The 27,099-nt window shown below is 49.7% G+C and overlaps 1 protein-coding gene across 10 annotated transcripts in view; it reads left to right on the top strand.

The window, feature by feature from the left end:
* The window catches only part of ZBTB7C (zinc finger and BTB domain containing 7C), a 348,164-nt gene that overhangs the window by 183,147 nt on the left and 137,918 nt on the right, over positions 1-27,099 (top strand). For all 10 annotated transcript variants that reach the window (XM_070630134.1, XM_070630131.1, XM_070630133.1 and 7 more), the window contains one exon: positions 20,934-20,995. Coding sequence is in view for 4 of the 10 variants with exons in the window: in XM_070630128.1 (XP_070486229.1) it covers positions 20,934-20,995 (62 nt within the window). In the remaining 6 variants the exon portion in view is untranslated. The remainder of the gene's footprint in view (positions 1-20,933; positions 20,996-27,099) is intronic.

The raw sequence follows: 27,099 nt of genomic DNA, 5'->3' as shown, positions 1-27,099 counted from the left end.
GGAAGACTGGCCCTAAGCTAACATCTTCCTTTGCCCTGTGCCCATCTTCCTTTATTTTATATGTGGGACGCCTGCCACAGCATGGCTTGACAAGCAGTGCATAGGTCCACACCCTGGATCAGAACTGGAACCTCAGGCTGCCGAAGTGGAACGTGTGAACTCAACCACTGCATCACCAGGTGGGCCCCTCCTCTGCCCAGTTTTTGATTGAGTTGTTTGTTTTTTTGTTGTTCAGTTGTGTGAGTTCTTTATATATTTTGGAGATTAACCCTTTGTTGGATATATGATTTGCAAATATTTTCTCCCAGTTGGTAGGTTGTTTTTTCATTTTGATCCTGGTTTCCTTTGCCTTCCAGAAGCTCTTCAGTCTGATGAAGTCCCACTTGTTTATTTTTTCTTTTGTTTTCCTTGTCCAAGTAGACATGGTATTCAAAAAGATCCTTTTAAGGCTGATGTCAAAGAGTGTACCGCCTATATTTTCTTCCAGAAGTTTTATGGTTTCAGGTCTTACCTTCAATTCTTTGGTCCATCTTGAGTCTATTTTTGTGCATGGAGAAAGACAGTGGTCTACTTTCATTCATTTGCGGGTGACTGTCCAGTTTTCCCATCACCATTTATTGAAGAGACTTTCCTATCTCCGTTGTATGTTCTTGGCTCCTTTGTTGAAGATTAGCTGTCCATAGATGTGTGGGTTTATCTCTGGGTTTCCAATTCTGTTCCATTGATCTGTGTATCTGTTTTTGTACCAGAACCATGCTGTTTTGATTACTATAGCTTTGTAGTATATTTTGAAGTGAGGGATTGTGATCCCACCAGCTTTGTCCTTGTTTCTCATTATTGCTTTGGCTATTCAGGGCCTGTTCTTGCCGTCAGAGCATCCTTAAAATGGCCTCAATACTGTAAATTTCTTCTCAGCAGCTTTCAGGTTTCCCAAGGTGGGGGGTGGGGGGTGGGTGAAGCAAAGCCCTCCCAGAGAAGCCTGCCACCTTCAGCATCGGTGAGGCATGTGGTGGCATAAGGCCTGCATGGTGCCATGGTGCCATCTTCCCCACCTCCTGCTACTGCCTGAGATACCACCTTGAGCTGTGGCTGACTTTGCTGACTTATAACCACCTTACAGACACACTTTGTATTGTTTTCAGCCACTTCACTGTAGCAAATGGAGTCTGGACTTTGCTAGGAAGGTGAGAGCAGAGGGAGGCAGCAAATGAGGGCCTTGGGCAGCAAGAGTGAAGACTCACATGGCAGAGGCAGACGACACCAAAGCCACATGTCTGTGCCAGGACATGCTTGCTTGACACAGGGCCTGGCCATCTTGCTGGGGCCACGGGTGGGTATGAGTGAGTGGCAGGGCCTGGGTGGAGGGGAGGGCAGGCCAGGAGTGCAGGTCGGGGGGGCAGTGGCGAACTCTGGTCTGGAGATTCCTGAGGAGGTGAGGAAGGCACCCCTGGCTCCTAAACCCTGCCCCCGGCCCAGGGCCATGGGTGCCAAGCCCCAGGGGAGACTCCTGGCTGTGAGGGTGCCTTTTGTCTCCTGGGACAGGCTCTAGGTGAGAGGGTATCCAGCGAGTCACCTTCCACCTCTGCCCAGACCATACCAATGTCAACAGTGCAGTCAACAGTCTGTGCGGCCCTTCCGCATCCCACCATGGGCTGTGTGCAGTGGAGTGGGGCAGGGTGGGTGAGGAAGCAGTGACAAAGGGCTCCCTGACAAGCGCCTACCCTCCCCTCCCCCAGGGATCTGAGAACACAGGCAGCCTGGCGTAGGTGGGGCGCCCTAGCTTTCTTAGCATCAACATTCACCCCCTTAGCCTACTGCCACCCAGCTGGGCTCGTCTTGCCTGCCTCATCTCCATCCTCTCTAGCGTGGCTGGGCAACCCTTCTCTGCCCCCATGCCCATCCCCAACTGTCTCTACTGGTTCACCTACTCTCACCTGGAAGGTCCAACTCATTCCTCTCTGTCTCTCTCAATCCTACTCACCCTCTGAGCTTGGACTCCAATCCTTCTCGGTCCCCACAGGCCTCGGCAGCTCGCATTCTCGCTGCACAGGCAGATCCCCCGGATTCCAGCCCTGCCCACTTGACTTTAGGCTGCCTCTGTGCACATGTCTGTTGCCTCTAAGAGACTGCAAGGCCGTGGAAGGCAGAGTGTCCCGCGTCCTCCCTCTTCCCCAGCCCCTGCACCATGCCTGATGCATAAAGCGGCCGTGAATGTCGCGGAGCACACTAGTGTGGGAAGGAAGCACGTGCTCCTGCCTGGGGGCATCACCGGATGAAAGTCCGTGGGCCAGCCCTCCCCTTTCTGCTGACCTGCCCGTGTGACTTCAAACTAGGCAGGGACCCCCGGCAAGCCACTGTCCTCTGGGATAGGGAAGCGGTCAAATCATAAAGGGAGATGGCAGGCTGGGGGCTGGGAGAGCAGCACGCCACCACGAAGGGCAGAGAAAGAATTAATACAGAGTCCAGGTGACAGCTGGGTATGCCTCAGATTTATGCAGCAACCTGGGCTTTTTCCAAGGAAGAATGGAACAAAGGCTGCTAGGAATTGTGGTGTCAGAGAGGGATGTGGGCCTGGGATTAGAGAGAGCTGCCTTTTATTTATGCAGCCGAGTGGTGGGGACACAGGTGTTTGTTATATTATTTTTATGCCTTTTTGTATGTCTGGAATATTTCATCACGAATTTTTAAAAGAAAGAGGAAAGAGGTGCCTGGGGCCAAGACAAAGGAAGTGGCTCTGGGAAAGACAGAGGGAGGAGGCAGGAGCAAAGGCAGGACACCTGCAGCGCAGGTGGGAAGAGGGGCAGGGTTCCAGAACGGGGAAGGAAGAAGATGCACAGAAAACCCAAACTCGTGAGTCACCGGGGCTTGGTCAAGAACTTGCCGGAGCATGGACAGGGACCGAGCCAGGGGTGATGTCATCGTGAGAATGGACGACAGATGAGATTTGATCAAGTTTATTAGGAGACAAAGACTCCCCTTCTGTGGCCTGCACGCCGCTGGGTTTTTGTCCCGGGCTTCTAACTGCTTCCAGGCACTTATGCATGGCTGTCAGGAGAGGGGGGCACCTTCCTTTATCATCATTGTTATTGTTTTAAAAAAATCATTCCAAAGTGGGTGAATCTCCTTTTCAGCACGCCTGATGTTCAGAATCCTAATCTCTGAAGAACGTATAAATTCTGTGTCCTGGGAGGAGAGGGGATTGTGGAAGGAGAATGATTCACTTTACAAAAATGACATTCTTAAATAACAATGCTTTTAGTGGGCTCAAATGAGATTTGAGGTGTTAGGATGTTCAGATCCAATCTTGTATGGAAAGCAGAGCTCGCCTGCACAGGTGTGCTGACCGTGTTCTGCTCTTGGCACCTTCTGCATCTGTGTTGGGCTCTGGGAGGGCAGTGCCCCAGGCAACAGCCTCGCCCTGCATGGTGCTATGATGAGCCGCTCACCACTGGCCTCTCTCCAGTGAATGGGACCGTGTTTCTTGCTTTTCAAGACGGCAGGAGGGGACTCATGCTGAATGTTGACTGCCCCACAGGGAGCTCACCCACTTTTTGCCCACCCCCGAGGCTGCTTGCACTACAGGGCCTTTATTTAGATTACTATTGTGTAGAGACTGAGCCAGGATGAGGGCAGATGGCCTGTGGCAGCTCTGGGCCATACTTCTGTGGAGACACAGGATGCTTGTTTCTTATCTGAGGTGTTTCTGGTAAAAGGATGCATTCCTGCTAAAGAGTATCTTTCTGCTGGAAGACTATCCTAATGACTCAGTGGATTTTAATATTATTTATGAGAAAAGTGCAGTAACAGACTGGCAAGCAGCCTCTGGGTCTAGATTTTACACCTGGTGCCTATGGCATGAGACGTTTCATTCCTGCCCTGCTTGTGTTGGTGTGGTGGTGTATTGATGCGCCTGGTGTTGAGTAAGAGTGTGTCTCTTTAGGCAGGGGTTCTATTTGCTGTCCTTGTCTTTCCCAGGTACAGCCTGGACCACAAACGCCAGCTGTCCTGGGCCATTCAACATGACAAATATGTAGTGTGTGTCACAAAATATGTCTGAGTGGGACTTTCTGACATGTGAACCTGAAAGGGGTCATAGACGAGACCAGGTGGGAGACGTGGATGATTTTGTGCAGCCTGTGCCTGTGAAAGGGCTCTGTGCTGGCTCTTCATGTCTGATCCACTCAACAGAGTCTCTTGGAAAATCCAAGAGATTTGGTGTCTGCACTGTGGAAGCATTGCTTGCTGTGGACAGGGACATCTGGATTATTATGCTCAACTTGAATAGGGTGGGGAAGCACCTCAAATGGGAGAGGGAGCTGAAGGCTGTTAACAAAAGTCAGTAGAACTTACTGGATGCTCCCGGCACCTGCTGGAGAGGGGCCTGTGGACCCTGAAATGGGCAGTGTGCTAGGAACTGGCTGCCCAGGCAGGGGTGGGCAATGTGGCTGCGTGTGCCCTGAGCTGTGGAGGGGAGCCTGTGTTGCAATGGTGTGTCAAGCAGGATGCAGACTGATTCATGTACCGGAAACAGTACAGCCCAAAGATCAGTGAGAGACTTCCGGTTATTTATGGTGGCTTGGCCACACACATTTATCTCTGCCTCCTTCCTAATCATTCCCCATCCCATGGCCTTAAGGAAATTGACAAAAGCCCACGACCACAAGGACAATGAGAACAGGAGAAGAGATGACAGCAGGTGAGAGATGTCAGAAAAACTGTGGAGGCTGGGAAGTCTATGGAGGGATGGTTACCCTTTTAGCAGAGAAGAGAGCTGAAACCCAAGCATGAGTAGTGAGAAGAAGCCTCTAGAAGCATTCCCTCTGCCCAACCCCCCAACCCTCAAACAGATCAGAAATGGGAGTTGCATATACTTCTGAAGGTGAGGTGAGGAATGGGTTTGAAAGCTTGAGAACTGGTTGAAAATCTGCATGAAGAATTGTTAAGGGGCTGGCCTGGTGGTGTAGTGGTTAAGTTCTCATGCTCTGTTTATGTAGCCTGGGGTTCGCTGGTTTGGATCCTGGGCACAGACTGAGGCAGCGTCCCACATAGAAGAACTAGAAGGACGTAAAACTAGGTTATATAACTATGTACTAGGGCACTGGGGAGAAAAGAAAAAAAAGGAGAAGATTGGCAACAGATGTCAGCTCAGGGCCAGTCTTCCTCACCAAAAAAATACAAATCATTACGAACCCAGATCCCCTCCCACAACTTCCCCTCTCCACATTGGTCAAAGACCAGAGGTTTTCCTTCAAAAGGAAATGATCTAGAGAAGTTCTGGACTCTGACACACTCTGTACAACTGAGGGCAAGTTTGAACACTGTACTTAAAATGAATGAATTTCTTTAAAGTCTGCATTTGAGTGGTGGGACTTCAGCACCTCTCCACTTTGGGCTACTGGAGAACTGGCAGCCCAGAGTCTGTCCCAAGGTCGGGTGACTGGAGGGTTCCTTTGCAAGGACACTGATCAGCCCAAGAGGAAAAAACCCTCCACATACATTACATTGATGAGTGTTTGTGTATGTATATGTGCATGTCTGTATGTGTGTACGCACATGTGTATGTGTGTGTATGTGTGTGTATGTGTGTATGTATGTATATGTATGTTTGTATATGTATATTTATGTGTTTGTGTGTATCTGTATGTGTATATGTACATGCTAGTGTGTGTGTATGTATACAGTTCCCTAAAGAAATGACAGACCTGTACCTAATGCCCCATAGAGAAATCACCACCTTTTTCCCGTCTCACTCTTAAGTATTAATGGTGGTCAAGGATCACCTGTATTTGCGAAAAGAAAACCTCCAACAAGAGAGAGAGAGAGAAAAAAAACCCAAGTTAACAAGAAAAAAAGAAGGAGCCAGAAGGATTAGAGCCAGGTCCTGGAGCAGAAGAAAACTTCAACAAACTATAATTAATGTCCTCAGAGAGAGAAAAGCAGATAATGCATCGATAAAACGAGAACAGGGGGCTATAAAAAAAGAGCATTCAAAGATAAGGAAGAACTCTAAGAAATTAAACATATAATAGCAGAAATTAAAAATTCGGTCGAAGATTTGAAAGGTAGTTGAAGGGAGTTGAGGGACTTCCTCAGAGAGTAGGAAAAGAGGACAACAAGGCAGAAAGTAGGAGAGAAAAAAATAAGGAAATTAGAAGCTCCTCCCAGGAGGGCCGGCAGTAGGGGTTCCAGGAATAGAGAGCAAAGACACCTGCGGAGAGGAAATTAGCGGAGAAGTTGTACGAGAAAGCTCCCAGGACTGAAGGAGGCGTGCTTCCAGACCGCCTGAAGGACCACAGTGAATGCAGCAGGCCCTCCACAAGGCCCATCGCTGTGGAGTTTCAGAAGGCTCGCGGCACAGAGGAGATTCACGCAACTTTCCGAGAGGAAAAAAGTAAGTTGTATGTGAAAGTTGGAGCACAGAACAGAATTGGGCTTTCAAACAGCATCCCTGGAAACTAGAAGACCTTGGGACAGCACCTTCAGACTTCCAAGGGAAAGTGGTTTCCAATTTAGTTTTCTATTCACAGCCAAACAGACCCTCAAGAGTGGGAGGGAATAAAGTCGTTCAGATAGACATGGTCTCGAATGATGTTCCTCCTATGCACCCTTGTACCAATGAAACAAGAGAGTAAACCAACAGGAGAATAGTTTGTGTGGTAGACAAAATGATGGCCCCCAAAGATGTCCGCATCCTAAACCCCAGAGCCTTTGAAAAAGTTAGATTACGTGGCAAAAGGGGATGAAGGTTGCTAATCAACTGACCTTCCCACAGGGAGATCAGCATGGGGTATCCCAGTGGGCCGCATGTAATCACGAGCTTCCTTAGAAGTGGAAGAAAGAGGCAGAAGAGCAGGTCGGAGTGACGCAGCGTGGGAAGGACTCTCCTGAAGTTGCTGGCTTTGAAGATGGAGGAAGATGGTGGGAGGGCTCTAGAAGCTGACGAGGCAAAGAAATGGATTCTCTTCTCCCCTAGAGTCTTCAGAAGGGATGCAACCCTGTCAACACCTTGATTTCAGCCCCGCAAGATCCATTTCAGACTTCTGACCTCCAGAACTGTAAGCTAACAAGTTTGTGTTGTGTTGTTTTAAGGCATTTAGTTTGGTGGTAGTTTGTTACAGCAGCAATAGAAGCCAGTGTAGTACAGGATCCAGGACACAAAGGGTCTGATGTAAGACATCCCAGGGGACCACTGTGCGGGAGGCTCAGGTCCAGACTGGAGCTGGAGGATGGAGTTCTCTGGATGGGATGATTCCCAGAAAAAAAACAAAGGAACTGACAGATTCCTGACATGCTGAATTGTTTGGGAGGGATCTTAACGGCTCTGGCAGCCAGTGTGTGTGTAAATAAGTGTGCAGCACATTTAAGGCCATTTTAACACTAGACAAAATAACAAGTTAGGCAAGAAAGGGAATATTACCATGTGGCTCATCCATGAGCGATAACTGCATAGTCACAATATGGTGAACATTGACGATTGAACCAAAATGGTGGCTTCACTCTATTGGGAAGATACAGAGAACAGAAATGTGTGTTTAGAGAAGGTGGGGTTGCAGACATGAGACAAAATCTTATCTTCCATTATGTGGCACTAACAGATAATACCTGAAAATGGAAAATCTGGAAATGGCAGTATATAGCATATGTTGTGAAATGAATCATCTCTCCTAAATTCCTGTGTTGAAGCCCTGATCCCCCCAGTGCGTGGTCCTAAGGGTGGAACCCTGATCCGAGAAGATTAGCATCCTTCTAAGAAGAGACTCCAGGGAGCTCGCTCTCTCTCCACCATGCGAGGACACGGCGAGAAGGTGGTTGTCTGCAAGCCAGGAAGCAGGCTCTCTCCAGAAATCAAATTGGCTGGCACCTTAATCTTGGACTTCTTAGTCTCCAGGACTGTAAGAAATAAATGTGTGTGGTTTAAGCCACCGGGTCTATAGTGTTTTGTTATGGCAGCCCTGGCTGACTGATACAACATACTATTTAGAAATATGGGAGGTAAAGAACATAAGAAATAGCTAAAACAATTGAGAGTGGTTTTCTGTGGAAATGAGATTCAGTGTGGGGAGGGCTGGACCAGGGACTACTACTTTACATTATTGGGTTTTTATTACTTTTGATTTTTCAAGCCACATACAGTAGTGTAGTTTGTTACCTGAGGGCAACCATAGTCCAAAAATATTAAATGGAAAATTCTAGAAGTAAACAATTCGTAAGTTTTAGACTGCAGGCATGTTGAGTAGTGTGATGACATCTCAGGCTGTCCTGCTCCATCTCCCTGGAACACGAGCCATCCTTTGTCCAGAGCATCCACGCTGTCTGCGCTACCCACCCGTCAGTCGCTTAGCAGCCGTCTCGGTTATCAGATCGACTGTGATGGTATCATGGTTCTTGTGTTCAAGTACGTAATTTTATAAGTTAAATTTAAAAGATAAGTACCTCATTTTACTTAATATTGGCCCCAAAGCACAAGACTCGTAATGCAGGCAATTCGGATACACCAAAGAGAAGCCGTAAAGTGCTACCTTTAAGTGAAAAGGTGAAAGGTCTTGATTTAATAAGGAAAGAAAAAAATCATATGCTGAGCTTGCTAAGATCCATGGTAACTTTTATTACAGTATATTGTTGGTTTTTTTAGTTTGTTTGTTTTGAGGAAGATTAGCCCTGAGCTAACTACTGCCAATCCTCCTCTTTTTGCTGAGGAAGACTGGCCCTGAGCTAACATCCGTGCCCATCTTCCTCTACTTTATATATGGGACGCCTACCACAGCATGGCTTTTGCCAAGCAGTGCCATGTCCGCACCCGAGATCTGAACCGGCAAACCCTGGGCCGCTGAGAAGTGGAACATGTGGACTTAACCGCTGTGCCACCGGGCCGGCCCCTACAGTATATTGTTATAATTGTTCTATTTTATTATTAGTTATTGTTGCTCATCTCTTACTGTGCCTAATGTATAAACTAATCTATTGTGGGTACATATGTACAGGAAAAAACAGTGTATATAGGGCTCAGTACTATCTGAGGTTTTGGGCATCCAATGGGAGGTCTTGATACGTCTCTCCTGGGGATAAGGGGGGACTACTGTATACGTATTTGTTTGATTTTTAAAAGTTAATCAATTAAAAAACACTAAAGGGAGTTTATTGGCTTAGGTAGATGAAAAGTTCAGAAGCAGGGTGTCTTCAGGAGTCATTAGATGAGGTCTCCAGCCCATTTTTCCCCAGCTCAGTGCTGCCCTCTGAAGTCTTTTATGGTAACAAAATGGCTGCAGCAGCTCTAGGCCTTACATGCACCATCCACATCTCCAAGGATGGAGCTTCTCCCCCAGCAGTCCCCAGCAAACATCTCCTTGTGTCTTAAATAATAGAACGTGGTTCAATCACTGTGGCGAGGAAGCTGAGCTGAGCTGATCGGCTTAAGCCAACCATGACCCACCCCTGAAACACACTGGCTATGGGGGGGCAGGTGGTAATGTGGGAAGAATTGGGGGTTCTCTTACCAACAGGAAGGGAGAAAGAATGGTGAGTGGCTCAAAATACCAAATGTCCACTACAAATGTGTTCCTCTGGAGAGTATTTTCCTTCTTCTGAGTTGTAGGTGCCTGTTAATGCTTGCGATTGATTGATTGGTTGGTGGGTTTGATGGCATTTAGGTTAAATGTTGACTTTTCCTCTGTGTGACCCGGGAGATAAGGAAGACTGGATATAGAGAAAATGACTTTGATAAGAGAGGTTAAAGGCACGGGGTGGGGGTTGGGGAGGGATGGCGTCCCATGCCACACAAGGGTTTGAGGACATGAAGAATGAAAGACAGAGGTGCACCCACAGCCCATCTTCTCAGGGGACCTGTACACAACTGTGACCCAGTTCCACGTGATCAAAAATTTCAGCCTCAGGGAGATGATGGTGCGATTGAGGGACAACTCCTAGACGATCCCCTGACTGCAAATCTCTCCCCAGCCGACCTCCTGCAGATGCCTTAATGACATCATTAGAAAGTCTTCTCTGTGTAAGAAATTCCCATGACCTCTGGGAGGGTGGTACGTTTGGCTATGGCCTGTCTCTAAGCTGTAGCGTTAGTTTTGCCAAATCCTTCCTAGACAGCTGCAGCGGGAGGAAGCCTTGAGTGTGGGAGGGGAAGAAGGGAAAAGCATCCGGAGGGGTGGGGTCCACTCAGCACGGGGGCGGAGCAGGGAGGAAGCAGGGCCAGGTGAGGACCCAGATGGGGGCAGGGCAGCATCAGGTCCTTAGTCCCTGGAGAATTAACCTTAACCTGGGTCCTGATAAGAGGAGAAGTAGACGCTCTCTACGCCGCTATCAGCTGTCTTGCCAAACTCCCCAGCTCTCTCTGTTCCCTCTGACTGATGCCCACAGCTGGAGGCACACTCGGGGCAGGAAGGCAGCTGTCCAAAACGTCCACCACGTCTGCTCCCACCAGCTGAGCCGAATGCTTTCCTAGAGGCAGCTGGCTTCGTTCCCAAACCTGTTTATGCCAGAGGAACTTGCCATTGTAATTATGCAATTTAATTAAGTATTATACAAACCAATTAAATACCATTGCAAAAAAAAAAAGGGAAAAACATTGTTTCAATGAAAACTAAGTTGAAGCTTTGGAAAGGCTCAAAAAAGACTAGTCATTTTTTTTTAAATGCTGTTGAGTTAGACGTGGATGAAACAATTATGAAAGGTTGAGGAAATATCAGAAAAATCGAGGGAGACTTTTGCACTCAGACTGTTTTGCAAGTATATTTAATTTCTCATTCCACTTAAGAAAAAAAGAAACTGTAATTGGAAATTGTAGGCAGTGTCATATGAGTGTGATTTATGCAGGAAAGACAATAGGAACAGTTCCATCCAGGAGATAGGAAGTTAAAGAAAAGGCCTTGGCTTTCCATCCACAGTTTGGCGAATGAATGTACAAGCATATGTTAAGATGTTAAAATGTCTCCATTAGCAGACCAATCATCTCAGCTAAGAGAACTTCTCCATCGCATGCTCACCGTGGGCTTCGGCTCCTGGAAACTCTCCCACCCTCTCAATCAGAGGCTGGTATGCAGGGCAAGAGCACATCTTTGGGCCACACATGCTTAGGTGGCCTGGCTCCCCAGCACTGGCAGAACTGGGAGGAGCCAAGGGGAAGCAGGAAGAAAGTGGGGATGGCTTCAGCCTGGGCCGGACCCTCTGCTCCTTCCCAGATGCTTCCCTGGGGACTGAGCGAGAAGCAGCAGTCCAGCCTCCTCTCTCTTTGTCCTGTCCCCTCGACAATGGGGAGCAGCGTGATTCCACAACAGCTGAAGAGTCAAGCCCTGGGGTGGCTGGCATGTGGAGTTCTTTATCTGCCCTCATGGCTGCATCTCCTGCTCCACATTGCACCCACCGTTTGCTCCAGCCAGACCTGGTAACTCACTGCCCTGATTATGCTGGGCCCATTCCTACCTCTGCATCTTCGCTCAGTCTCCCCTTTCTAGACTGCCCTTTGCCCTTACTTTCCATAGCCTCCCCCTCCTTCAAGCCTCTACTTACTGTCTGCTGCCTCCAGGAGGCCCTCCCTGATTACTCCCTGAGCTTACCGCATGTACCACCTTCCTGCACTTAGTCTTGACTGCCTTCTCATCTTTCCAAGATATGGGGAATTTTAGGTGGTGAGTGGAGCTTCTCATCCAGGTTCACTGGCCAAGCCATGTCTCCCCCGGCTATGAAAGTGGAGTTCTTCTTGAGCCCCTTTCTGGATTTTATTCCACCACTTCCACCCAACCATCACCACCCTGCATGATTGCACAAATTCCGCCATTAATGCCCTTGCAATGGACATAGAAATTCAGGAGTACTTGCCCTGAAGATGGCTTATAAGCTGATGTGGGAGAACCAGTGAACTCCTGAAGGGCTACAGGACACTGAGTCCTGTCCCTGGGTCCCTAGGACTAACGAGGAAATTGCAGGAATCCAGCTCAGCTCAGTTCTTTCCAAAAACTTTAAGTCAGAATCTTCCTGTAAGCAAGGCACTGGGTGGGGTTGGGGGAGGAAGAGTAGGGATACGAGGGTCCAGAATGAATGACACATGATGGTCCCTGCCCTCCAGAGCTGATGAGATGGTGGAGGAGATGGCCCCGTGCATGAGGAACTCAGACACATTAGACTCAAAATGCTGAGGGCGATGGGCAATCCTGGAAGTCTTCTTGCAGGAGGGGGGATCTGAGCAGGAGAGTCCTGGGGGTGGGCAGGGCAAGACAGGAGGGTTCTTATTTTTCCAACGGATGCCTGTAGTGTTTCCTCCAGGCCCTCTCTCAGGATCATTGCTGATGCCTCCTCCTGAGAAGGGAAACGGGGTGGTTATCCCAAGCTCCAAAGGTTGGGTGACACTGTTGGAGTGACACATACTTATTGGCTTGGGACAGCCACCGTATGCCTGCTGTCCCTGGGTAACTATTAATAGTGTCCTGTTTCACTCTCAAAAGTGTCCCTGTTTGAACAATAAAATGTATGGCCTCCCTACCAATGCTCCATATTGTATGGAAGTGATCCCGTCCCAGGAGAGACTGCGCAGGAGCTGGAGGGGACAACTTCGGAGGCAGCCATTGCCCAGGGGCTCCCCTTCTGCTGTAGGGGTCACCTGTCCCCTCTCCAAACATCCGTTACACCATCCACACTGCCTGTGTATTTCACTTGCAAATTAGTCATCACGGTGATGCAGTGCGCAGCTCAAAAATAAAAACTAAAATAAATCCCTTTTGCAGGGGATCAATTTTTCCTTCCGCCCGAGACAGGGCTGGAAATGCCATTTCTCTGAGCGAAAGAAAGGCTGGCATTAAGCATTCCTGTCACACTGGACACCAGGTGGAGATAGAACATTCTGGAAATCAGGTGGAGATAGAGGAGTGTGAGTCATAGGACTGAGGGCACCAGGAAATACAAAAAGGGGCAAGACCCACAGAGGCAGGAGAAGGCAGCAAGGGGGAGCCTGTGGTCACTGAGGACACAGCAGGCCTGCCTCCCCGTTTTGCTCTGAATGCCACCATTACCAGCCTAATGTTGGTCCCTATGGACTGACAAGCCTGGCTCCCACTGCCCTCGGGTTTCCCCTCCCGACACTGCCAGCCTCAAAATTCCAGCCCCACTCGGCAGCAGAACCAGGCAGGCAGGGCTATGGGTACCACCAGGCAGATTCCACACATGCACCTCCCCAAACACCGTCAGCCAATGAAATCAGGCCCAGACAACCATCCCTTAAACCCGGGAGATGCCCCCACCTCGCCCCTTCTCTGCAGGGGAGTTCTGCTGCCCTGAGATACCTTCTCCATGCGCCCAGCGGACGTGAAGACTTGGGCTTCATTTCTTTTCCTTGGGTTATAGAAACCTTTTCCTTTTTCCACATGTGCACTGTTCTTCAATATTATAGCACTGAATATTCTTTGTCATCCCCCTGCACCCACCCATGTTCTGACTGAGAATTAACCATCCCTGCTTCACCAGCCAGAGAGCAGCGGGAAGGACCCCCCTCAGCAGGTCCTCTCCCTGTTCCTATCCCCGGTGGTTCGGGTGGGGGCCGCTGGGGGCCCAGGGGGCCGGTTTGGGCGGCCATAGCCCTCCCTCTCAGCTGCTCCAGGCCAATCCCTCCGGCAGCCTTGCTCAGATTTGCTCAACCCCCGGAACACTTCCCTGAGGCCAGAAAAAATGAAATGTGCGTGACTGAGCAGCCGGGCCTGGGCTGGGCAGCCTGACCAGGGAGATTAGGCCTTTGTTCCTCGGACAGGCTCTTCTCCCCACCCCCTCCTCTGGCCCCGGCCCCACTGTTGGCTTTGGCTCCCAGCTCAGCCCTCCCTCCTTCTCAGGGCTATTTTAAGATTCTAGGCCAAGGATACAGAAAGTCAGACTTCTAAGGGGCCATCACCCCCAAGGCAATGACTGAAGGAGGATTCGGTTGTCTTAGAAGACGCTGCTTTCCAGCGACACCCAGACGCACGCTCTCCTCCTCTCTCTCAGAACCAGGCCAGACTGAACTGGCCAGTGCCCTGCCGGGTTAGGTGGGATGGGCTGGACCCCATTCACTCTCCATAAACACTCCCTGGGTTTCCCCGAGGCGCTCCCATGTCGGCTCCCTGGGCCATGGGCCTCCATTCTACTTGGCCTTCCCACTGTTCCTGCAGGCTGCTTGACGGCGAAGATGCCACACACTTGCCACCCCGTTTCAGTGGACGCCAGCCTCTCAGCTCTTCCCAGACAGAGCAGGGGCTGGGAGGGGGCGCAGGGCCAAGCAGAGCAGCATGTGCTGGGTGCACCTGGGAGAGGCCCCTCTGAGATATGCTCTCAGGGCTGTGGACAGTGGCCCGGTGACCAATGCAAGTTCCTCCCCCATGGCGTGTTACTTCTGTCTGAATTCTGCTGTTCATTCCGTTCAGCAGGTACTTTGTTGGGGTGTTAGGGAGGCTTACAATCAGATTCTTTCCTTTAATGGGGAGGGCAAGAGGCATACAAATAATCACTATAATTCAATGTGTGTTTATTGAGTACCTACTGTATCTGGGAGGGTGGAGGGAACAAGAAAAGACTGTGCAGGATCTGGTTTGTGGGTTGGGGACTGAATCTCTTTTAGACACCCCCCACCCACTCCCACCCCTGCTGGAAGGTGGGGAGGTGAGTGTGGCACAGGGCATGTGGTGGGAAGGATAAATTAAGGCTGAGTCACTGCCCAGTAGCCAGAGGTGTCCTACTTGCTGGGGTGCATGGTTCTGTTTGTGTCACCAGCTGGGGATCCTGCTGGCCCTGCCACTTGGCTTTCCTACCCTGTCTCTAACATTTTGGTCAGCTATGGTTGTATGTCAAGTTGAAAGGATCGCACCCATCTCCCGCCCCTCCTCCAGTCCCCAGCGTGGGGCCTGGATGTCCAGTGGGGGCTCAGTGTACTGATTGGCCCCACGTGTTGTGTTTTGGGGTGGTTGATTTTTTTTTTTTTAATTAATAGACTATTTTCTAGAGCAGTTTTAGGTTTACAGAAAAGTTGAGCAGAAAGCACAGGAAATTCCCGTATACTCCCCCCTCTGCTCCCCACCGAGCTTCCCCCATCATGCGGCATTTTGCATTAGTGTGGTACATGTGTTAGAACAGATGAACTAACAGCAATGCATCATGATTAACTAAAGTCCGTAGTTTACATTCGAGTTCACTCTGTGTTGTAGTTTTATACATTTTGGCAAAGGCGTAGTGACACCTATCCACCATTACAGTGTCATACAGAAGAGTTTCACTGCCCTAAAAATCCTCCGTGGTCCACTGTCTATCCCTCCCCTCTTCTCTCCTTTGCCTTTTCCAGAATGTCATCTAGTTGGAATCACACAGTATGTAGGCTTTTCAGACTGGCTCCTTTCACTTAGTAATATGCATTTGAGGTTCCTCCATGTCTTTTCATAGCTTGAGAGCTCATTTCTTTTTAACGCTGAGTAATATTCCATTGTGTGGATGGATCACAGTTTATTTATCCATTCGCCTGCTGAAGGACATCTGGGTTGCTTCCAAGTTTTGGCGATGATGAACAAAGCTGCTGTAAACCCCAGTGTACAGGGTTTTGTGTGCACATAAGTTTTCAGATCCTTTGGGTAAATACCTAGGAGTGTGATTGCTGGAAGATACGGTAAGAGTATCTTCGACATTTGTAAGGAACTGCCGACCGTCTTCCAAAGGGGCCGTGCCATTTTACATTCCCAGGGTGGCTGATTTTCATATCAGAGGAAGAGCTAACTGCGACCCGCCCAACGCAGCCTCTGAAGGATCCTGGGAAGAGCAGCCACTGCCCCCCTGTCACCACAGACGCTGGGCTGACCATCCTGAGGCCCCTGCCGGCAGGGACAGCTCACCACACCAGGCCTCTTCTCCCCAGGGTGCTGGGCTGCCGCTAGCCCCAGCAGAACTTTCCACAGGAGTGCAATCAACTCTCATTTATGGGTACTAAGCACCAGGGACTTAGCAGTGAGTCCCCCCTTCATGGAGCTGTCCTCCCAGGGAAAAGCCAGCCTGGCTGCTCTTGTCTGAGAACATGCAGATACCAGGCTCCGTGCCAAGTGTTCCTCCATTTCCTCATTGAATCCTGACTCCAGCCCTGTGAGGTAGGAGAGAGGGGCCATTGTACTGCCCATTTTGCTGGTGAAAATCAGAAGCAGAGAGAGGTTAACTCACTTGCCCAAGGTCTAACAGCTGGTCAATGGCAGGGCCAGTCTGGCTCTAAACCATCATTACAGCGTCCTGGAGCTGCAGGGCCCTGTCGCAGAGATGGTGACCCCACTGTCCCCTGAGGGTACCTCTGCGGGGTGGTGGCAGTGGTATTTGTGCTGGCCACCATCCAATATCAAGAAGCCCCCATCCCAGGCACGCGTCCCTGCTGAGGGGCTGCTTTGGGGGCTGAAAGTGAGCAGGGCACAGGCTGAACCTACCCTCTGGCCCCCATAGAGTGGGCGAGGGCAGGCCCCAGGCTGTGAGCCTGGGCACCTGGGTTCTGGCCCTGGTCTTGTCTTTGACGTGACTTGCGGCGAGTCCTTTGCCCTCTCTGGGCTCGTGTGCCCTGGGCTGTAAAGTGAGGGATTCATAGTGCTCCTCCAAGCATGGACATTTTATTTTTCAAGAAGCCAAAAGAGACCCTGAGAAGAACAATACCAATTTTGTGTCACCTGCTGACTATAAGCGCTGTGGCAGTTCCTAGAAGAGAAAGGTGAGTGCAGGTTGAAAAAAACAAATGCATGAATTTGGATCAACTCAAGGCAGCCGCTCTGCAAAGGCTGCTGATGCAGGGAGGGCTCTTTATCGATGAGCAAGAAGGCCAGGAGGGGCCAAGGCCATGTCTGCAGAAGGCTCTGACCTGAGCCAGCCTGGGGCCTGCCCCTCCGAGGTGTTCAGGAGCAAACATGGCCTGACACCCTCAGGCATTGTTTGCTTCTCGGCATAAACTCCCACTGTCCCCAAACCAGGCCATCCTCTGGTCCCTTCTGGATGATGTCGCACAGGCTAAATTTCATAGTAAATTCACAGGCGATGCAGGAACAGTTGGAAAAGGGCTCTGAGTTGAGGACCTGGTTTGAGCACCGCTAGCACTTGCTAGCTGGATGACTCTGAGAAAGTAGCTCAACTTCTCTGTGCCTCTTTCTCCCTCCCTCTAAACCTCCCTGGAGGGAGTTTGCAGGCAGGAAACACACCCTTCCATGTCTCCATCCCCAGCGGGTAGCCGAGACCCTTGGATATAGCAGATGCTCACTCAATAAATGGGTTGCATCTAGCCCACCTGCCTGACAGTTACGTGGGAAAACACATTTTTAATCATAAAGCCTTACACAAATGTTTGCTAATATTAATTAATATTAGTGTTAGTATTAGTTTTAATGTTGTTATTCATACAGTTCTGATTCACACTTAATCTTCTTATTGCTACTGAAAGCCACGAGCGATCCAGAGGTGGGGGCATGGGTGTGTGTGGCCACACAGTTGCAGACAGATCAGGCCTCCCACCTTCCCAGTGTCTGTCTACACTCGGGGCAGAGAGAAAAGGGGGCAAAGATAAAGAAAGAGAGGAATGGTGGACTGCACAGTCTGGTCCAGGGCCAAGTGTTTCTCCCCAGACAGCAGGCTGGAGCCGGAGTCCCTCCGATCCTTGAACTCTGCTTCCTTCTCACCTCTGGGAGAAGCATGAGCATCTGCCCCCAGGAGGCCTGGCCCTTGACAGACAGCGCCAGCTGGTCACGGAGCCAAGGGCTGGGGAGACGGAGCCTGGGTGATGCTCTTTGGCCCATTTCCAGCCGTTCCTGGAGACTCGAGAAAACAAGTCATTAGTCTGGAGTGCTCCTTAATGACCTAAAGAGAGCAAGGCAGGAAGATTGTTGAGTTTGAGAGCCCCCAGGTCAGGGTCTGGGGAGGCACCTGAAATCAGTAAGGACCTTTTTCTGGCCGAGGGGTCACGAACTCACATCTTTTCTCCCCAGAAGTGAAGTGGTACCCAACATCTGGTAGGACGGGTGGGGATGGAGGAAGAAGTGTTAGCTTGGAAAGCTGCAGACTTCACATTCTCACCTCGAATCACAATTTCATTTTTTCTTTAAATTGGAAGAGGCCTGAGCGATCGCTCTCTCATTTTGCAGATGAGAAGATTGAGGCTCAGAGAGGGGAAGAGGCTCATCCAGAGCTCCTGTCAGGCTCCTCCTATCTCATAAGCCTGGATTTCTTTTTCCCCCCTTTTTTACTTGTAACACTATTTTTTGAGGCTTACAGCACATTTCAAGAAAAAAATCAGGACACTGAAAAAAATTATCTGTGCTATTTATTCACTCTCACTAGGAGAAGCTGTTAGCTCTAATGACCTTTCCAAATTAATAAAATCTGTAAATGCTCAATTGTTGATCGCACACATTGAGTTACACATCTAAATGACTGGAGGGAACTGCACACCTGCCTGGAATATTTAGCTCTAGGGCTCCGTAGCCAGCAGACGTGCTTTGTACCCCAGGCAGGGGAGTGTGGTCAGATTCCCTGAGAAAGGAGGCAAGGCCCACCATCCCTCAGAGAGTCTGGAGGGAGCGGCCCACGGTGTGCTCAGCCCTGAGCCGGGACCTGTGGCAGACAAAAACTGTTCACGGCTGTCCCTGTCCAGGGGTCCTGCAGGGATTTATTGAGAGAGGCAAAACTTTTCGCTTAGGAACATAACATGGTACCTAAGCAAGTTGGATTGCGGGCTGTGACCTTCAGAGGACGCAGAAGTGCGGGGTGTCTGGAGGGCTTGCTGGAGGAGGCGGAACTTGATCTAAGGCCACTAGAAAGCGTAAGATTAGCTCAGCCAGAGGGCACAGGGAGCACATAGTAAGCAAAAGGTAAGAATGAGAGTGTCACCGGAGCCCACGTACCTGGGGGAGGAAGCCGGCAGGGGGCTCGTTGGGTGGGTCTGGTTGGGTGGAAGGCAGCCACATTCTGCAAGTGGTGGTGTCTGGACTTCAGGAGGTGGGCACAAGGGAATCCTGTTTCTCAGTGCTCAGACTATGCTGCATGAGCACTGTGCTTACAGGCCATGGGTTTCCCTGGGCCAGAGTCACACTGTCCAGTTTGTCCTCGAGTCCTGGTGACAGTCTCCTTATCTGAGCTTGTGAATGACACAGGCCACTTTGGTTTCCAAGATGACTATGGACAAAAGTCTTGCAGAGAAACGCTGTGTATGCCTTGCTATTGTTGCAGGGGGATTTTTTCCTAATTGCGGCAAAATGTACCCAACGTAAAATTTACAATGTTAACCATTTTTAAGTGTACAGTTTAGTGACATTAAGTATATTCACATTGTTAGGCAATCATTGCTGCCATCCATCTCTAGAACTTTTTCACCTTCCCAAACTGAAACTCTGTCCCCATTAAACACTGACCCTCCACTCCCTCCCCCCAGCCCCTGGTAAGCACCATTCTACCTTCTGTCTCTAGGAATTTGACTGCTCTGGGTATCTATATAAGTGGAATCATACAGGATTTGTCTTTTTGTGACTGGCTCATTTCCCTTAGCACAATGTCCTCAAGGTTCATCCATGTTGTAGCACGTGTCAGAATTTCCTTCCTTTTCAAGGTTGAATAATATTCCATTGTATGTGTATACCACACTTTGTTTATTCAGTCCTCCACCCATGGATACTTGGGTTGCTTCATCTCTTGCCTATTATGAATAATGCTGCTATAAACATGGGTGTGCAAATATCTAAGTCCCTTGCCAGAGGATTTTGAACTTTTACCCAAAGTGCTTTGGGCTTTCAAATTATCAGAGCTGGTCGGCTGGCCCTGGCTGCTGTCACTCCACGAGGCTGAACGGCTGGCTCGCCGTTTCCCACGTGTTAGGACTCTCCCGCTTTGAGCAGAGCTCTTCATTACCCTCTGCCCGGGACACAGATTGAAGGCTGGGCCGGGCTGCGTGCGGCCTTTCCCCACGCCGCTAAGCCGCTTCGGTCTGCACGTTCGCCGGTGTCAAGGCCTCTTTGCCTTCACTTCTTATCCTGAAACACATCAGTCACGTTGAATTTGTCCCTCACTGAGGTAGCAAGTGCTTTGTGCTCTGGCTGGGTAAGTTCCTTCTCCCACCTTCTAAAATGTATTTAGCCACGATTGTAAAAGCCAGGGGAAATCACTCACGTGCTGTTCTCCCTCCTTGTCCTGCATCCTCCGCCTTCTTTCCTCCCCCACAAAAAGAAGATAAAGGGCATCCTGTCTTGAAGCATCACTACCTCTGGACATTAATTGCCTCTGCAGATCCCAAACTCACTTAAAACACATTAAAGTGGTGACATACTCTGGCAGAAAGGCAGGAGGATTCACATTTCAGGTTGGCATTGTCATTAACTCAAGTCTGTGGTGTCAGCTCCCTGCCGCACCAAACATCCCGCCTGGCCCTACAGTCAACCTCCGCCGTGCATTTTCTGGCCTTTGTTGGTTCGTGTCAGCTCTTGAACATTATTTAAATGTAGTTTGGGGCCCATGCATGCAATTACCATTGTGTTATTATTCAGAACCAGATTGTTAAGATTCAGGCAGCTGTACAAGGAGATGCCCTGTGCTGGGAGGTCCAATTTAGGAGGGCCTTCCGAGCCGGAGCACGGGGTTGCTAGGCAACCCCATGCTACAGAAGAGCAGGCCTCACTCTGGAGTGGGAAGAAGCCGAGCGCCTTCAGGGAATTGGAGGCAGTGGTCAATCTGAGACTGGCATGGCGCCGGGAGGGGGAGGGGGGTTGCGTGGGCAGAACCCGTGGGCCCGGAGTGTGGTGGGATCCTGTGAGGAGCCAGGGGCGCCCACCCAACTAGCACGCGGTGTTCCTGGGAGGGGAGAGTGTGCTGGCAGGGAGGATGCAGAGAAGGTGCAGAAGCCCGAGGTCGGCCAGGAAACTGCCGAAGGATACCCAGAGCAGATGCTAATATGCTTCTCCATCCCTTTCTTTTCTTTGCAGGAAATGAGCAGGTTTGCAGAGAAACTGCTCGCCTGAAATTTAAGAAGAAGGCGTCGTTGCTTGTGAGTATGCATTTTGCTTTCTCAGGTCTGTAGTTTGACAGGGTTCCTTGGAAGTGGGCGGGTTTCCCTGTTTGAGGAAAGGAGCGTGACCGTGATGGAATCTGCTTTCGGTTCTTCTTCTGGAAGGTGCCTCTGGCTGGGTGGGGCTGGACCCAGGAATGCAAGGCTTCCAGTTGAAGGCGCATGGTTTGACCCCCGGTTCTGCCGTCTAAGTGGAGAGAGCTCCCACCTGCACACAGAGAGAATCACTCCCTTGGTGTTGATTGGTGGGCAGGGAGAGCCCAACTCCTTTGGGGAGAAGGGAGATGTGCCCTCTTTCGCCCTGGGACCACAAACAGTACAACTCCTGCTGCTCCGTTGACCCCATTTAGAAATGTAAATCCTCATATAGGCCATTTACCGGTGTGTTCCACTAGGAGCAGTCGTACGGCCCAGTCCATTACTCAACCTGAGAGCATTGTTAATCGCCAGCTGCCTGCATTATCTGGAAGCTCTGAGAAACATAGGAGAAGCAGCAGGCCTTGGTTCTGTTTTGGAGGAGCTTTTGGTCCAGTGTGGGAGGTGAAGATGTCTGCACATGAGGCCATTAAAGAACTTGATGAAAGGGCATACGGTCCCGCTCTGGCTCGCATGGCACAGAAAGAAATGCTGGTGAGCGGGAGCAGTTAGGGAAGACTTCCTGGGGAAAGAGAGACTGGAACCGGGCTGATGGAGGAAGGAGGGTGCTCCAGGGAAGAAGGAACAGGGTAGATAGAGGTGCCAGGATAGGAACACCCAACGGCCCACAGGGAGGACGTCATAGACATGAGTCTGACACGGTGTGGGAGGAAATGCTGGTGATGTTGGGCAGGGCCAGGTGGTAAAGGGCTCAAAATGGCTTCATGAATGGTCCATATACAAAGAATCAGGATGGAATAAAGTGCCCCTCATCTAGGTAAATAAAATTAAGTTTCTGCCAGTTTGTCTGGGACTCATCGAAAGAAAATGGCCGCATGGATTTTTCAGGAAATTTGAAATTGTATTTGAGCTCAGTACACACAGTGGATAGATTACAGGAAATTCACAATGGGGGTCCTCCCTTTATCTCAGAGAGAGAGAAGATCATCTTTCTCCAGGCAGCTACAGCTGAGGACCACCCGAGGCCTGTGAGATTAATGATGGGGATACACCCTAAGCTCCAGGTGGACAGTCACCATGACAGTGCTCCCAACATCCACCTGCTTTTCCCCCGGAGCTGTTTCTCACACAGAGAACTCTAGGTACCATGTCCAGGATGAAGGGCAGCTGGGATGTATTTATTTAAGAAAAGCTAATTAATTATTTGTTCCAAGCAAGCAGGGGAAACTAGCTGGTTCTAAATCTCAAGAACAACAACCAACATTTCTGTAGTGTTATGAATTTGCAGCATGCTTGGCAGTGTTGCCTCATGTGAGCTTCACAATGGCCCTGTCACGTATTGTCTTTTTGCAGAGGAGGAAACCGAGGCTTGGAGTAGTTAAATATTTTGTTCGAGTTCACTCAGCTAATAAGTGGTAGAGCTGACTTTCATGCTGATTACCCTCTGCATGTAACTGGATATCTGATTATGGAAAGGGCCTTCTGGGTCTGCTCCTGCCCCTGCTCATTCATCCTGGGGAAGAAGAGTATTTGTGCGGTCCCCCAGGGGTCTGGTTGTGGGAGCTGTCATGCTGGTTGGTCAGCGTTTTGTTGTGCTGGCTTTCATGGGATGTGTAGTGTCAGCCTGGTAGTCATTGGCTGGGCAGGAAGGTGATTATGGTTCTGCCCTGCTTCTACCACCAGGAACAACCCTCTGGAAAGACACATGAGGACTCCATTTGGAGCCATTCATGACTGATTTAGCTTGGGTTCCCTAGAAGCAGAGCCTGAGACAAGGATTCAGGTGTACGTGATATATCTAAGGAAAGCTCTTAGGGAAAACTTGTCAGGGAGAGAGGGTAGCAGGAGGGGAAAGGAGGAGCCGAGTGAGGGTGTCCCACGGCAAGTTTCTCCTTGACTTGATCTGCATGAATGGCACTGCAGTGGTGTCTGGCTTGGATGCAAGGGGCAGGCCACATGTGTCCCCTCACTGGCCACCAGCACCCAGAATGGTGCTGCAGATGCAACCCCCAAGGAGTCATCTTGACCAAGAGCAGGGTCTGGAAAAGGTCACAGGTGAATGCAGCTGGGGAGCAGGTGCCTGAGCAGGTAAAGGGGATCTGAGTGGGGCATCGGTTGCACCTATGACCGTGCCTGTGAGCATTCACTGTTGTGAAACCAGCCAAATGTAGTTTCCACTTTGACCCAGCAGTAATTTACATTGTAGTTAGCTTGCATTTGAAAAGTATGGGTACTAAAACAGAAATCAGTTGTGTCAAAGTCTATTTTGACTCAAACACTGATGTGTTTTTTTAAATGTAATTTTACTCAATAAGTAATATAGTCCCACGGCTCTAAGTTCAAAAGTGCCAAAAGGGGTACTGTGAAAAATTTCCTTCCCACCTCTGTCGCCAGCAGCCTTGCCCCTCTCCTGGTGACAACCAATATTGCTGTGGTTTTGGGTTACTTTCCAATGATAGTCTCTACACGTCCACAACGGGGTGGGTTGGATTTCAAAGTTTGGTGAGTCTGATGCCGTACGGTAAGACACTGCCTTCTTGGTCCTCAAGAGTCAGCAGTTGGGACTATTCCAGAAGAGGTTGGGCTGAAATGTGCCTTTTCTTTGAAGAGAGAGTAGCTCCCTGAGTCAGCTTTCAGTGGAATGTTCAAAATGCACCCAAACCTTAAACATTTCCAAACTCCTTAGAGTCATGATATAAACAATTGATATAAGAATTGCGTATTATTATTATTTCCTCATTAAAGCAATCCACATATAAAGAGTTCGAGATGCTGTATTACAGCCCCTGAAATTCCCAAATGTTTAAAATAGTTTAAAATTTTACTTAATTCACAATTTAATTCAAATTACTGCAGCCTCACTGCATTTGGCATCTAGGGTCACTTGCTCTTGTTTGGCGATGTACTGAAATGCGTGTGGTTCCCAGAGTGGGTAGAGATCCACTGCTGTGTCAGCCCCGTGAATTCTCACTCTGTTTTCCATTTATGAAGTAACTTGACTGTAATTTAGAGGTACTTTCTCAACCTAGGAGCTGGTCAGTGATGGAACAGGCTCTTTGTGGTGAGCTCTGTGTTGTAGGACCTGTTGAAGGGGCAGCTGCCAGCGAGGTCAGAGGAAAGCTGCCCTACGTGATGGGCAGGGTTAGAAGTCTTCAGAGGTCCTCTCATTGCTAAGAGTCCACTCTGTACAGCTTTGGTGTCCTTCTTGCCTTTCTAGGCCTTTTAACTCGCTTCAGATCCGGGCTGTTGGGCTCACACGGCATGCTTATCTTCTGAATTTTGGGTTTGCAGGTTTTGTCTAAGGCCTTAAAACGTCCAAAGAGAACTTACCTTGTAATCTCATAGGCCCGGCGCGTATGTTTTTCTCTTGCAGATGAGCTCCCTCCTTTCAGTTCTCCTTCATGTTTATGCTCTCTCTCAGGTTACAAGAAAACCCTTTAACTTGCACATGACCTGTTCAACCCTGAGACTGAATTTGGTGGCACCCCCATGAGGCAATGAAAAAAAATCTCATTTCCGTCCAAGAAATAGAATCATTATCTTGATTGAAATAGTGTCTTTCCTCAACCTGCAACCAGATAAAGCCTCACATTGGTGGAGTCCCCTTATCACTGCATGGAGTTTGCAGGACACAGAATGATGGCCTGTCAGCGGCCTCTTGGGGGGTGGGTTCTGGAAGGCAGAGGCCGCAGCTCTTGGTCTGATTTGGATTATACAATGTCTGGTGCAATATAAAATAATTCGATTAATGACAAATATTATTATATTAAAAGGAGAAGGTATGTAGAGCCTGGAGCAGCAAAAGCAATAAATGCAACTCCTGCTCTCATTATGGTGGTTGTGTTTAATTAGACAACATCTAACAGGTATGGGCCATTGCAGGAGTGGCTGAAAGCCGTAGGTGTTTATGTACTTTGAGGGTGTGAGTGTTGTGGAATCCTGTGCCCACCAGGCCGAGCTTCCCAGGGCTGCAGTCAGAGGAAGGGGGCGACTGGACTGAAGAAGGCAGACCGGGTCCTAGTTTTAGGTGGAAAACAGGACAGCCAGACCCCAGCAAACCATCTTTGGGAAGGAAACTGAAAGAGCTGTGGGCAGGGAGGCAGAGGGTCTGGGTTCCAGCCAGACCCATGATTGTACCAGGCAGTTTTGGGCTCTCAGGACTCAGTTTCCTCGTTGTTCAGAGAGAGTGACATGGGAGTGTCAGGAGAAGGAAGTGAGGCAATATTTGTGCAAAGTCCCGGATGCTGGTTGCACACGCCATCCACTGAGAGAGGAAGCTTGGCTAAATCCAGGGCATTTTGAGTGCTTACTCTGTGACAGGCATGGTCTAACCATTTTACTTGTATTAACTCTCTTAATCCTCACAACAATCCTATGCATTAGAAATTTTTATTATCTGTCTTTTATGAGTGAGAAGGAACAGAGAGGTTAAGTAACTTGCCCGTGGTTACACAGCTGGTAAGTGACAGAGCTGGGATTGGAAGGTAAAGAGTCTGGTTGGAGCTCTTGAAAACTTAAAACGGACTTCATCAGAACTAAATAATACCGTTCAAACATCTGAGGCTTTCAGCAGACCTTAAACTATAATCTTGTGATAGGGAGAAACAATAAGAATAATAACATCTTTGTAACGTTCCAGGAGTCATAGAGGTGGTTCCTGACTTGCCCCACCCCCCCCAACTTATCTGACTCCTATCTGGTCCATTCCCCATCTTCCTGCAGAGCCCTCTGGCCCTCGGGGCTGTGCTGCCTGCCAAGACGTCCCCAAAGACAGGAACCATCCCCCACACCCCGCCCCACGCCAGCTTCACTCCTCTCTCCTCAGGCGCACGACACAAGCGAAATGAAAGCCGTATCTCCAGAATCTTGTTTTCAAGGAGTGCTGGCCTGTCGGTGAGCCTGCCTGATTACCATGGTAATCACCTGCTGAATGGAGTGATTTTATAGTACATTTCCATCGGAAATATGAACAGGTGTGCAGGGGAAATCAACATTTATCAACAAGATAGGTCTGGGGAGATTAATAGTAAGTTTCAGATTACTCAAGGAAACAAAAGGAAGAAAGAAAGAAGAAACATCCTCAACCATAGTCAAGGTCCTTCCAGCCTTGCCACTTCCTGCCCCCTCCCACCCCGCCCTCCTCCCTCCGAGCTTTTCAGGCACATTCCTCCTTGCCCTTCCCTCTCCTATCCCCTTTCCAGTGCTTACCCATCTGCCAAAGCCCAGCTCTTCCAGGAAGCCCTCCTTGATCCACTCAGCCTCCGGGAGTCTCTGCCTCCCTGCAGCCCACACATTGGCCTTGTGTAGTTGCTCCCCAGCTCTCTGGAAGGCCCCTCGAGGGACATGCTTCATCTACTCTGTGACCTTAGCCACCAGGCACAGGGCCTGTTAGCCAGCTCTTACAGGCTGGACGCTCTGGTCCCACCCACGGTCCTCAAGGACCATGAGCCTCCTCTGAGCTAAGAACCTCACTGTCTTCCTAGGGGCCCAGTTAGAAATGCCACCGTGACACCTCTGGGCCACTCTAGGGTCAGAGTGCCAAAAGCCAGATTTGCTTGTTCCTGGGAGAACTGAGGAGTGATCTGCATTGTGGTGTTCCTCCCAGAGCTGGAGGCGGCGGGAGGCTTCCAAGAAAACATGCAAAGCACTTTTGATTTTGAAGCCTCCGGGTGCCTGTGTCATCGCCCCCTTCACTTCCTTCCAGATCACTTCTGGCTCTAGATATGGGAAACCACTCTCCCGGGACCAGGAGGGGCCTTCCCCCTCCGCTAGAGGCCACCTGGGCTCCTCGAGGAGGGGGGGAGCTCCAGCTCAGGGAGGGGCTGCAGAAGAGGCAGCCTTGCACCCTCAGGCCCTGACACACGGGCCACAGCTTTGTCCTGGGCTTGCCAATGTCTCAGACACAGCAGGTCAAGGTTTCTCTGCCGCCGTGTGTGCAGGAGACCAGAGGGACCCGACAGAGGCCTCTGCATGAAAGGCCTTCTTTT

Source organism: Equus przewalskii, chromosome 7, assembly GCF_037783145.1.
Source record: "Equus przewalskii isolate Varuska chromosome 7, EquPr2, whole genome shotgun sequence".
NCBI lineage: Eukaryota > Metazoa > Chordata > Mammalia > Perissodactyla > Equidae > Equus > Equus przewalskii.
The sequence above is the reverse complement of the archived record's forward strand: the minus strand, read 5'-3'. Positions and strand labels throughout refer to the sequence as shown.